The sequence below is a fragment of the Cyclopterus lumpus genome, chromosome 14 (genome assembly GCF_009769545.1).
Source record: "Cyclopterus lumpus isolate fCycLum1 chromosome 14, fCycLum1.pri, whole genome shotgun sequence".
NCBI classification, from domain to species: Eukaryota; Metazoa; Chordata; class Actinopteri; order Perciformes; family Cyclopteridae; genus Cyclopterus; species Cyclopterus lumpus.
The window spans coordinates 20,078,371-20,091,896 of NC_046979.1; the positions used below are offsets into that span (position 1 = coordinate 20,078,371).

Genomic DNA, 13,526 nt, shown 5'->3' on the forward strand with positions numbered 1-13,526 from the left:
TTATAGTGGATAAACTATTTCGTCATCCTCACCTGTACCTTTTACGACCCGAAAAGTAACACATGCGCACAGACTGCCAAGGCTTCTCACAAGGGGCACTCCCACTAGGCGGTGCGCAACTCAAGTCAGCATCATGCTGGTCTGTGTTCAGATGCAGCTGTAAACCTCCCATCACTGCTCCCCATGTCACAGGAGAAGAGCTGCTCCTTGCACCGATGGTTGTCTTGAGGATAAGAAACGCTCACAAAAGGAAATATGCACTTATCTGCCTGTGTATTGTTGGTTTCATTGTGTACAAATATGTCGGGTAAGTAAAGTTGTCAATGTTATATCTATTCAATTAGAGCAACTCTGAGACTGCAACTAATGCAGTGCCTTAATGAATTTCTAAATTAAGATAGAAATGCTGCAAGTTTCAGTGCACGGACACGATAAAGTATTATATTGTTTTATTATTTTGGTGTGATGATATTAAGTAAAGCTACTCTGAAGTGAAACAATTTGACTGGGCTGTCCTCACAATGCAGTATGATTATCGTTCATAGAATGTGTTTCTCTAGGGGAAAACAAATGTAGAGCTGCTCTAACTATATCATAAAAGATGCTATAGCAAAAAACGGACCTGTACTTATATGAAATGTAACATTGATAAACAAAATCTGTTTTGCATTCAGCCTCTAAACTCAAATATGTTCCTGCTTCGTTTGCCAACGAAAAACTCCGGCAAATTGATGTCATGTGGTTTATTCAGGCACAATAGCCTGTGTGCTACAATATTACGTGAGTGTGTGATACAATTGAACTCCACTTCCAAGCATGCCATCGGGGGGACAGAGGATGAGCAGGAAGGTGGGCCTGAGTGCCAACGCGTCCCAGTTCACCCTGGAGGGAGAGCCCTTCCGCGTCCTCGGGGGCTCCGTCCACTATTTCCGCGTGCCCAGGGCCTACTGGAGGGACCGCCTGATGAAGATGAAGGCCTGTGGCATCAACACCCTCACCACGTATGGGAACAACTACTGTGGATGTGTTTTGTCTCTCTTGGCTCGAATGTTTAACATCCTGCGTCTTCGCAGGTACGTGCCGTGGAGTCTGCACCAGCCGGAGAGAGGGGTTTTCAACTTCTACACACAGCTGGATTTAGTGTAAGGAGTAGTGCTCATGATTATTCTTCGCATTAAACCAAAAAATGCAACCGGCACACATCCATAATAAGAATGAAAACACCTTTGCGCCACCGTCGCTGTTCTAGCAATACTACCTGCTCTAAGGGTGCGTGGGGAATACTCTCCTCTCCCTCTCATTATCTAAGCCCTGGTGCTCCGGGGAGAAGCTGGAGGCAAAGAGGTCCCACCTGACAACGGCAGCATCTCCCCAACAACAGCAGCTTATCAAGCAACTAACCACACAGCCGGTGATAAGTGTGGATGGGATGTGACGCCTCGGCCTGCCGCCGTTGTTGCCCAGCACGTCTCATGCTCCTCAAACAACGAGATACGGGGTCTCGCTTGGGGGTCTGAACTTTGTGTTTGCAGATAGAGAACAAAAATGCATTTTCATTGTCTCCTTTGTGTGGGTTTCAGAGCTTATATCAACCTCGCTGCTGAATTGGGATTGTGGGTGATTTTGCGTCCAGGGCCCTACATTTCCTCTGAGCTGGACCTAGGAGGACTGCCAAGGTAACGGTAGTATTCTTATAATTATTGGAGTAGAAATGTTAACATTATTGCATATAGAAACCCAGATTTGATGTGTATATATTGCAATCAGATGCAGATTTAAACTCTTTGTTCAACTAGTTTGTCCCTGAATGAATGAAATTACCTCTGTACGGGACTTTAACTCGACAGCACAAACGTAACTTAATGTGAGCTACAAAGTGCCACTTTTTGTTGAGTTTAAAAAAAGTCACATGTTGCTGGAAGGGAAGACTCACCCTGTGTGTGCATCTCTGTCCGGTATTTTAGACGTACTGTGCCCCTGTTGTACTTGCAGCTCTGTGACCTCTTGTGTTTTTTTCTGTCTCGTGCAGCTGGCTCCTCCGTGATGGCAGCATGAGGCTCAGGACGACTCATCCGGGCTTTACTCAGGCTGTCAATACTTTTTTTGACAAACTCATACCAAGAGTGGTTCCTCTGCAGGTCACCAAAGCTGACAACAAGTCTGTTTCGGCTCCAGGTCGTTTAACTTAAAAATACTTGAACTATATGTTTTCTTTATGTGGTTTTTAGTTCAAGAAAGGAGGACCCATCATTGCAGTGCAGGTTGAAAACGAGTATGGATCCTTTGCGAAGGATGAAAGTTACATGCTTTTCATTAAAGAGGTGATGCGATAGGCTTGCTTGATTAAAAGGCCACCTTAAACTTCAATGAAAACACATATGAATAAAAACAGATTGATATTGATACAATAACTCAATTGGATCTGACATTCTGTTTTATTTTGAAAGGCCTTACAGTCCAAAGGGATCAGCGAGCTCCTGCTCACATCAGATTACCACAACACATTAAAGTCTGGGGGTGTGGATGGAGGTACAGTCTTTTATTAGTGCACACACACACATACACACACACACACACACACACACACACACACGTACAGCTTACCTTGTGATCTCCCATCTTGTAGCTATCAGATCATTGAAATTGCAGAAGCTGAATCAGATGGAGCTCCAGGATCTGAACGCTATCCAGGTGTGTATCTTAGCTCTCATCACCGTTTCACGTCTGGCACTGAACAACGTCACATAGACAGGTAATGAAACACTGGACGGTTGGCTGTGTGAGCTGATGGTATGTCTGTCAGCCCAACAGCCCCACCATGGTGATGGACTACTGGACCGGCTGGTATGATGTGTGGGGGGACCTCCACCATGTGCTTCCTCCGGAGGGTAAGAAAGGTTTCTCCTTGTCACCTTTCAGTCTCCCCATACCTCTTATTCCTAATTAGCCTGCATGGGTCATCCTTGGTCTGATTGTTGGCTCAATTGTTTGTACTTCAGCCCAAGATAAAGCTAAATCTTGGGCTAGATGTTGCAGCCTTTGCTGCATGACATACTCCTTTTTCTCTTCCCACGTTTCCTGTTTCTTCACCATTAACTATGTAATAAAGGTGAACATTTGAATGCACGGCTATTTGAAAACTGCCTGAAGAACTACAATGAAATGTTTCATTCATAAATTCATCAATATTACTTCTTCATATCGAGGTTTTCGCATATCCCAATATTTCTTTCTGTTGTGTTGGTGGCCAAGCACATTTCACAATTATTCTGGTTCCAAAATATTTTGTCTCGGTCAAAATGTTGTTTGTGGCCTTTTGAAAGCCTCGAAAAACATAACACATAACAGTAAAACCCAATTCTTCACCAAAACAGAACCACTTAACGAAAGGCTGCTTTCAGTCTGAACGCCAACTGTGGCTTCTCACACCCACGAAAACAGACGAGTCCTTTAACACGGCCACTGACTCCTTTCATGAAATAATGACGTCAAGTTACTTTGTAAACAAATGCTTTCTAGCTCACTGCCTAGTTTGCAATAAATGAATTTTCCTACCGCTTTTCTTTTTGCATAAGCTATTTGCCAACAATGCAAATGCAACGTGAGCTCAGCAGAGGGACAAAAAAGATGTCCGTGACTTGATGTAAATACTTTATTATGATTTCCCTTTTGCAGGGACCTTTATGTTTTCAAGGAGAAAATGTGTTGAACAGTGTGAACGTGTTGAATATTTTGTCAGATATGATGTCCACTGTGAGAGAAATTCTGAGGCGGGGCATGTCTGTCAACCTGTACATGTTCCACGGAGGCTCCAGTTTTGGCTTCATGAGCGGAGCACGCGCCGATCCTTCCTACAAAGCTCTGATCCCCAGCTACGGTTGGTTCTGTCACAAACAAACTGTCTTTAATGCAAATGTTCTTTGTATTTTGTTCTGATAATGATGAAGCACTGCTATGTCAGATATGGAGAATATGCTCCCTAGTGTCTACAGAACAGCACTGACCTTAAGGCCCAACAGGTGGCAGCAGATTATAGTAAATCTATTACACTGTGATGTTTTTCAGACTATGATGCTCCCTTGTCTGAGGCGGGGGAGTACACTCCAAAGTACCACCTCCTCAGGGATTTACTTTCTCTATACAACAGTAAGTTAACACTAAATTGGAATGAGAATGAAGTATGTGATTACATGCTGTGACTACGCCTGATGCTGTCTTTGACCTTTCTGTGCAGGAGGCAGTTTCCCTGACATGCCAGCCCTGCATTACAGGGAGTCTTATGAACCTGCTATCATGTACCAGCACCTGTCATTATGGGATGCTTTGAGCTTCACTGAGGGAGTACGTTTTATATAAGATTATTTGTTGCCTATATGTGTATGAAAAACAAAGACAATTTAGCTTTCAGCAGATCAATATATTTTATTTTGTTTCCTACAGCCATTTAAGTCACCCAAGCCAGTAAGCATGGAGAATCTACCTGTGAACAACAGGAACGGCCAGTCCTATGGATACACGCTGTATGAGGCTACCATCACCAGTGGAGGATTACTGAAGTCTGGAGACAATGTCCGAGACCGTGCCCTGGTGAGTCCTCATGATACATGATGGCATGATCTCATTCCAACACGTTCTCATTCCAACTCGCCACACACTGACGTCTTGTCCGACCCCTTGCCGTCATTTTCTAACACACCGGGGAGACAATTTTGCTTAGGTTTAGGCATCAGAACCACTTAGTTAAGGTGAAGAAAAAACATCATGGTTGGGCCTAAGATTAGTACGTACAAAAAGCAAAATGCAACATAAGTATGGAAAGCACATCACAAACATCTCTAACTTCAAAATAATTCAGCAACACTTTGGAAAATGAACATCGGTCTCGAATCGGTCTCCTGGTTCAATATCCTGTGACGGGTTGACTCCTCCCACCCACCCTGTGCAGTTTTTCCATCTTTATATTTCCGTCATCATATTCCCATATAATTTTTTCTAAGCGGATGGGTTTGCATTGTAGTGACTTGAATGCCCAGTGCATCTAATATAGATGCTTATGGGTGCCTTGTGCGTTGGTATCAGTCGCTGGTAGCCACAGCAAAGCGTCGGTATGTGATTGATGATGTGATTGCCCTCTGTGAAACCAGTTGGTGGTTTTACAGGAGATTATGTGCCAAACTATTTCTAGACCAGGTGCAGTGACTTTCTGAAGTTAGCAATCAGCGAGGACTTCAGATATAAGATATAATGTGATTATTAGTAACAATTAGAAGTGCTTGTAGGCTGGGTTTTTTTTACCATCGGACAGAATCAGGCAAGCCCCTTGGTTCCAACTGCTGGTTAGATACGGAAGTGGTAACAATCTTCTTATTCTCAAAGAGAATAGATGCATTTCCAAACATTTTGAATCATCCTTTAATATCAGACAGGGCTATCAGTGGTAACCATGTTGTTGTTGGTATACCACAGTACACATTTCAGGACGTACAGCACATGGAAGTTGTGTTTGGGTGATTAATGTGGTCATAGCTGGCAAACCTAAAGCCACCTTTGAGATATTTAATTCAAGTGAAGCAGATATTATGTGTTATGTACGACAATATTATCGATTTGACAGCGATATTTGTCCTACTAGGTGTTTGTAGATAGAAGCTACATTGGTCTTTTCAAGCGGCACAATCTGGAGCTGGCAGTTCCTGATGGTAAGGTATGGCATCGAAATGGACAATGTCCAATAAACTTAATTCACAGTTATGAGGAATGATGGATGCTGAAGTGTTGGCTGTTAAGATCTGCAAAATACATAAAAGCAATGAATCCCTACAGGGACGACGTACCTTGAGTTTATTGGTGGAAAACTGTGGACGAGTTCACCAGGGAAGGGACCTTGACAAACAACATAAAGGTGATTGACAGAGAATATGAAGTGCATTGCTATGCCTGCTGTTAAATCACTCAAGCACTCAGTGGGTAGCGTACAATACCATTTTGATTTGTGTTCTTCCAGGCCTTGTGGGAGACATTTTATTAAACAATACCCCTTTGCGAGACTTTACAATGTACAGCCTGGATATGAAACCCAGCTTTATTGATAGGTTTGTACGCTTTATTTAATCTAAAGCATTGCATATCACTTTCATTATGTTGTAAGAGTGTGTTTGAAGTGGTTGCCTTATTTCAGTCTTTATCAGGCACCTTGGAGATCTCTCCCCGACACTCCCAGCTTCCCTGGATTTTTCATGGGGAGGCTGTTTGCCTACGGGTATCCGAGTGACACGTTTGTGAAGCTGCCTGTAAGTGAAATTAAATGTATAGTTTTTGTGCTATACATTTTTGTGCACGTCGTGAAAAATACTTCACGTATACATTGTGAAACCATGAAATTGTCTTTGGGTCCACAGGGCTGGGAGAAAGGTGTTGTGTTTATCAATGGGCTGAATCTGGGCCGCTACTGGTCAATTGGGCCCCAGCAGGCTCTCTACCTCCCTGGTCCATTTCTCAACAGTGGAATCAACCAGGTACAGCTGAGCACAAACCAGCACCATTTTTTAAAATACACTTTTTGCTGAGAGTTAGATGAGAAGATTAATACCACTCTCATGTATGCACTCAATTAGCTTAGCATGAAGACTACAAACAGGGGCAAACAGCTAGCCTGGCTCTGTCTGGTATACAAACTTCCTCAAAGCCCCTCTAAAGCTCCTTAATTAAAACACTCTGTGTAGTTTGTCACATCCGTAGCCACTGCGTCCGGCTAAGAAATAGTCTGTTAAAAAAACATTACATTGAGGTTTTTATACGGATTAAACAAAGATATATACCATGGTAATAAGAGAGCTTTAGAGTTGACTAGCTATTTCCCCTCGTATGCAGTCGTTGTGCAAAGTAAGCTAAGCTAACCTAACTGGCTGCTGGCTTTAGCTTCATTGTTAGCGTACAGACATGAGAGTGGTATCAATCTTCTTAACTCACTTTTGGCATTATGAAGGACTTGAAATACACATTTTTACATATAACTTGTGTGTGAAAATGCAACAAAAGTCAAGTCTCAAAGCTGTAACTCTCTTCTTCTTTGTCTTTCACTTTTTTTCTGTTGGAATGAATAAGGTCATTGTGTTTGAAGAGCAGGAGGGTGACTACAAGATCCACTTTGAGGACACGCCTGATCTTGGCATGACAGCAGACATTCAATGATTGTCATCCCTGCCTGTATGGGCATTGTTTTTTTTGTGTAAAAATGTGACTTTTGACAAATTGCTTCTTACATCAGGTCAAACCTTCAAACTCAGGGATATCAATATTATTCATATCATGGCCCTTGTCTGATATGATACCTTAAAATCTGCATTTACTTAGACAAATATTAAAAACAGAGAGAGGCATGTTTGTATGGGAGCAGTTTATAGCTATATACATACAGTACTTTCAGAGACGGTGACTCTTCACACATAGAGCAACATTACCAAGTATATTTGCTTACCTGTGGATTTCCACTTATAGGGTAATACATTTGTATTTGATATTTCTGTTAGATTTGTATTGCTTGTGTGAATATACTGCAGAGTGCAGTTGATGAAATCTTCTGTGCAAAAAACAAAAAATGGTTTATTGGACAATCTGAGCTGAGGCAGGAGTGAACGTGAACAGCTTTCAAATGAAACACAAGCAGCATTGTAGCAACATCAGACCCTAATCTTTGAGTGAAAGTTTCGAATGCCTGAAACATCGGCAACTCACCAAACTCCTCACAGCTACAGAGTCTGAGAACATTAGCATTTGTAAGGAGTGCCACTGCAAGTCAATGGGGTATGAAATCATCACTTGCAAGGCAGCCATCCATGGAGGGGATAATTAGATTGTGTAATACAACTATTTGAAAGGATGCACAACCAATTTTTAGAGTAATGGATTCGTATCCCATTGACTCGCACATGCATAGCTCACGACTAACAAGTGAATGGTACCAGTTACACCGAAACAATAAATAATTCAACTGAGAAACCATCAGTTCATTCAGTAGGATCTTAATTAGCTTATATGCAGATGACTGTGAGGTGAACAGGTAGCAAGGGATACTGAATATTCTTTTTAAATATGAGTAAACCTCAGTAGTGTTACAGCATGTCAGGAATAACCAAGAATTTGGAGTAAATGACTGTAAGAGAAGACGTCGCTGTTATACCGTAATAAATCATTGCTCCGTCCTATTCAGTGCATGTGTGTCTGTGTGCTCACTGTGTGCAGTGTGACAGCTGAGCATGTGTGAATGTGTCTTGAGGAGTATCAGTACTTTTAATTAGTGCTGGGTTCAGGGTGCTATCTAAATAGCTCAGTGTTGTACAGTACAAGTGGAGGGCGGGGGGCTCAGATCCCCTCTGTGCAGTCTGTCAGTCAGTGCTGACTCACTTAAGACAAGGGCCCCTTTTGTTCCTCCATGCAGCCCTGTGCCCAACAGCCAGCTCACCTAAGAACAAAGGGGCCCTATTTAATGCTGATTGGATGGTTGGCTGGTGTTGTCTGCGCTCAGAGGGCTCTTTATTGCTTGCCGTGCTATCTCTTCCTGCAGTTCAAATCACGTAACATCCTTTGTCTCGGCTCTCCGAGGAGACCTCAGTGGGCAAGCTCCGTTTGGCAACTCCTACCGGTGACTCGCATCAACCAGTGCTCTGAGCAGCATGTTCTATGTGCAGTTGTGCTTTGATGCTCCGTGGTCTGTCCAAGCACCATTGTGCTGCCTCCTGGGGCGGACAGGTGTGCCTCCATTGGTGAAGTACGGCTACTGTACTGTGATGTGATGATATTTTGGACCCCTGGATATTACTGGAAGGAGCTCTGAGGTTGGTTTGAATCCACGTAGAATCCAATGGAGAAGTGCCCCTAAAGGAACGGACATGCAAACAAGACACATGTTAGTACTTTTTATGAACAAATCAACCAAGAGCGTACAGCCACGCTGTGAGCTAAATGCTAACTACAGCACGCTAACATGCTCACAATTTTTAAATAACTGTAATGTGATGATGCAGGTTTGTTCACCACGTTCACCATCCTGGTAAATTAGCATGCTAGCATGAAATGTTTGCTATTTAGCACTAAATACGAAGTACAGTTGAGGCTGATGGAAATGCCATTAGTTTGGCAGGTAATTGGTCACAAGTATTGGACAAATTCAAATTGTTTAACTGATGACGTTGCTAGAGGAAAAGTCAGAAGATCACCAAAGTCATTTGAATTTATTCTCTGGGGACCATGAACGTTTGTACAAAATATTAAATCCGTCGAGTGGACAATGAGATATTTCACACAAAAATTCAAATGTCAACCTCATGGTGCTGCTTTATGAAAGGGTCAGTGGGTCACAAAAGTCTGTAGGATTCATCCTCTGGGGACAGTGAACATCTGAACAAGCGTTCACAGGATTCCATCCAATATTAGTTTGGGCCAAAGTGGTGGACTGACTCACAGAGCAACATTGCCACCTTTAGAGCCACGCCGCTAGTGTGGTTAAACTTGCTTGTGATAACCAATCATAGCCAAATCTGCAGGAAACAATCCTTGAAAAAAAATCTGTAAAGGTCGGACATCTATTTCAAGTAAAGGCCCATATCTCATCGTGCACATATGAGTAAAGATGCTCTCCTTTGGCATATATCCCAGAATAATCAGTGTGGAAATGCAGCAATTTGCATTTCTAAATCTCTGCCATTACCTGTGTCAGATGAAGTATGTCATATCTCCACATTAGAGTCTGTAAATCCCTTCTTGCCCTCATTTACGAGCACAGGCTTCTCTGTCCGTGTGTGCCATACTAATACCTGCGGGTAAAAAATAAATAGATGGAGACAGGCAGAAACACAGCCAGTATGATAAAACATTACAACTTACATTTTGGTTCACAGTGCTGTGCAGTTGTAATACACTATATCATACTTGCTACACAATGTCTAGAGGCAGAATGAAGCACATTTGAACAGGGCTGTAAGCATATAAGAGTTGGCTGTAAGCTGACAGTTTATTGACTTTAAAAACAAGTTGTTATGATAGCTAGGGATCTCAATGCATGTTCTCTTACACCACCAACATTTACACAAGCAGCTTGTTTTATTGCCAATGTTCAGGGGTTGCACAACATGCAGAGAGCCTAGTTTTCCTACCTTAGTGCAGTTAGCAGCTTTCGGCTCCAAATCGCTGAGAGTGACCAGCTCCCTTAACAAACTGGTCTCCTGATAACCTCCCTTCACTCCCCGTAACTTGAAATAAGCCTGAGGCTTGGACAGAATGAGGCGCAGGTTCACAGCAAACCCAGCCATGTCGATGGCGAAGGGCCGGTGTGGGTCGAACACAGTCTTCCAGCCGTACACCTTGCCCAAGGTGTTTACCTTAGGGGACTCGTAGCGTAGGCCACCCACAAAGGCCACGGGCCACACCGACACCTTTTTGGTGGAACGCATCTGGTATTTGAAAACAGAGACAGGGATCACTCATTTGATGCATTTTTTTATTTCCTGAATCCCGAAATGTAAAGTAAGATGTCGGTGAAAAGATGAGGTGGGGAGACATTGCATTGTTAGAGAGAAATTATGCTCTGCATCATGTTTTGCTTTGCAACATACATCCTTACCTCCTCAAACAGCTCCAGACTGTACGTGTTGTCATCGTCTGCAAAGTAGACAATCCCAGTCTGGCTGCTGTTTACGCCGAAAGTCTCCCGGAGCCACCGCAGGGCCAGGTTCCTCTGTATGGTCCCCCGAGGTATTCGCGGGTCCCGAGTGTCCCCGCGTACCTTATAGTTCCTGGGCGTCTCCACGTTCAGGTGGGTGTAGTTGAGTCCCGTCTCCTGGAGGAGACGGCCGACCAGCGTGGTCCTCCTCTGGGAGTCCTCCACCAGGAGCCAGTGCAGGTTGGGCACGTGCAGCAAGGTGTTGGTCAGACGTGTCAGCTCTGCCTTCTGCACCGGCCGGCTGTAGGTGGGAGTGATGACGTGGATGGTGGGCAGGACGTCAGACCACGGCGGGGGCCTGCTGTAGACGTACTCAGTGCGCACCACATCCACGATGTCCCTGTTCTGTAGTGAGCAGGACTCCTTGAGGGCAAAAGTATTCCGAGAGTTGGAACGACCGTCCCGTCTGTCATCTAGCCAGGAGGGGAAACGATAACAGTGAGCCTCTGTGTGCTGACAACCACTGAAGACATATTCAGATATATTTCCGACACAAGATAGTGTGGATTCCCTTTAATCCGTAGATAATTTGATGCTAAACACTTATCATATAGGTAATCCTCTGTGTATTACACTCAGGCAAAATGGCATTTTATCAAAATGTGACATTTGTCATCAGGGCTCCAGACCAACCGATATTTTGTGCACCTAACTTCTTAATTTGGGTACACCATCACATAATTTAGGTGCACCCAAATTTGAACTTCATTGAAGATACTAGGTCAGGAGGATCAGGCATTTTACCAGTGAGCCGTGGTGGAGCCGTAACTGCCACCGATGATGTTGGGTCTGGATTGGGCATTTCAGGGCTGCAGCATTTTTCTATCAATTCTGCTCTTAATTTAAAATTGGGCAGTGATTTTATCAGGGTGGCATTGGCTCACACACACACACACACTTTTTTCAGGGTCAGTGCCAATCAGAGGTATGGGTGGGTCTTCACAGTTGGGGAAAAAAACAATCCTCCACACCTTCGTTCTTCTTACCCTTCCGTGTAGCGAGTAGGGGAGTGATGGCGCTCTGGTGCCAAACAGTAATGAGCAGTGTCCAAGGCAACACGATCAACACAATGGCGACGATGTCTCGTCTCTTCGGCATCTCCAGCGTCAGACCTGAGTCATGCCTCTACCTGCGAGGCACATAACACAAGATGTGGTGCACAATTATTACGTTACATTTAGCTGACGCTTTTATCCAAAGCGACACAGCTACAGGGGAGCAATTTGGGGTTAAGTGTCTTGCTCAAAGAAACATCGACTAGGGCTAGCCAGGGATCGAACCACCGATCCTCTGATTGAAAGACGAACCTGCTAACCGTTAGCAGGTCCGTCTTTCAATAAGAGGATCGGTGGTTCGATCCCTGACCCACAGTCACCCACAATCACAAGAACCGGAGAGCTGAGAAATGACAAGCTAACGAAACAAGCGTCTTTTGGAAATCAAATGTTATAGTTATATAACTATAACATTTGATTTCCAAAAGACGCTTCTATGATATCATATCCAATTACTGTTATAGTTTTATATATTTTATCATAATTTTTTGGAATTTCTTAAATTCAGTTGATAACATTTTTGTTATTAACTGTGATTTATTATACATGTGTCATTATTTCAGAATGCTGTATAATATAATGTATAATATGTTTTAAATACATAGTTTTCATGCTGTCAGACAGACAGACATGTATGGTTGGAGAAATTATGTGAAAAGTGTCTTTCTCCCGAATCCATTCAGTCATTCCTTTCTTTTTAAGGAAACATTCACTGCTTTTAGAGTTATATTTAGCCTGCTGTCTTTAGCCCTTGAATGAGGCATGAGCTGGTTGACTGAGTTTCCCAATCTAGAGGCATATCGCAATATCTGAATTGCATTTGGAAGTCCACATATGGTGGTTGTCTATTGAGCGTCAACACACTGCGGCTGCAGGGCACAAACTACAAGGAAAGGCATTGTGGTAGAAAGCAGTCTCAGTCTGCTGGAGCTGCCGCACGACAGAAAATAGGTCAGAAAATGCTTAGAGCTTTCATTTTTTTGTTGTCCCATTTGAAAGCCTACTTCTGTATTACAGAGAACGTTTGCGCTCGTAATTTGAAGAGGTCTTCAGTTTGGCCCTTTTCTGTCTGTAAATGGGTGGATAGAGTTGTGGATTCACTCTTCTGTAGGTTCCGTTAACGCTTGATACAACTACGGTATATATTTTTTTTATACTGTAAATTCGCAAATAGAAACATATAGCCAGGCCTTTATCTGGGCTTGTATTACAGACATGCCTTTATTTCCATTGTGCCCTTCCCCAGTTGACGCAAACTCCATCCTCGGCTCCTCTTCATGTCCACGAGTTCTTTAGCGAGACACTGAACCCCACCTTTCACCTGATGGTTCGGGCGCTGCTTTGTTACTGGAGTTAACTCTGGATATAAATTACGATCCACTTTATCATACCTATGTTTATAGCCAGCACACATGGTCAGTTCAAGGACTGAGGCTCTGTATGAAGAGGCCCGGAGAAGAGGTGTGTTGTCCAGTTCAGCCGACGATCCCTACAGAGAGAAAACATACGTAGGATGAGAATCTGTTTGTCATTTAACTCGGGGAAAAGCAACACAAGGTTTCTGGAGATGTTTCTGTCTCTGTTGAATTTGTTCTCGTGGTCATGTGACCTGCCCGGAGGGTACAATGTAAACAATGACGAGTCTATGATCGGGTACTTCTAGACCGAATATGCGGGGCAAATGTTTCATATTCAGCTGTTTATCTGTGCTTTTGGTATGATTCATTACCAAAGGTCATTAGTGTTGCAGTGCT

General features: G+C 43.4%; 2 protein-coding genes across 2 annotated transcripts; one reads left to right on the forward strand and one right to left on the reverse strand.

The window, feature by feature from the left end:
• Positions 1–215: 215 nt before the first annotated feature.
• LOC117742879 (beta-galactosidase-1-like protein 2) lies at positions 216–7,221 on the forward strand. Its single transcript, XM_034550527.1, has 19 exons — positions 216–307; positions 816–1,001; positions 1,074–1,142; positions 1,581–1,676; positions 2,030–2,138; positions 2,229–2,321; positions 2,448–2,529; positions 2,627–2,691; positions 2,804–2,888; positions 3,740–3,877; positions 4,066–4,146; positions 4,235–4,341; positions 4,441–4,587; positions 5,633–5,704; positions 5,824–5,902; positions 6,005–6,092; positions 6,179–6,290; positions 6,399–6,515; positions 7,105–7,221. The coding sequence occupies exons 1-19, from the start codon at positions 216–218 to the stop codon at positions 7,189–7,191; spliced, it is 1,905 nt and encodes a 634-aa protein (XP_034406418.1). The 3' UTR covers positions 7,192–7,221.
• A 2,504-nt stretch (positions 7,222–9,725) lies between these two features.
• On the reverse strand, positions 9,726–11,815 carry LOC117742758 (galactosylgalactosylxylosylprotein 3-beta-glucuronosyltransferase 1). Its single transcript, XM_034550377.1, has 4 exons — positions 11,704–11,815; positions 10,619–11,130; positions 10,152–10,448; positions 9,726–9,812 (listed from the first exon to the last, which is right to left on the reverse strand). The coding sequence occupies exons 1-4, from the start codon at positions 11,813–11,815 to the stop codon at positions 9,726–9,728; spliced, it is 1,008 nt and encodes a 335-aa protein (XP_034406268.1).
• Positions 11,816–13,526: the final 1,711 nt, after the last annotated feature.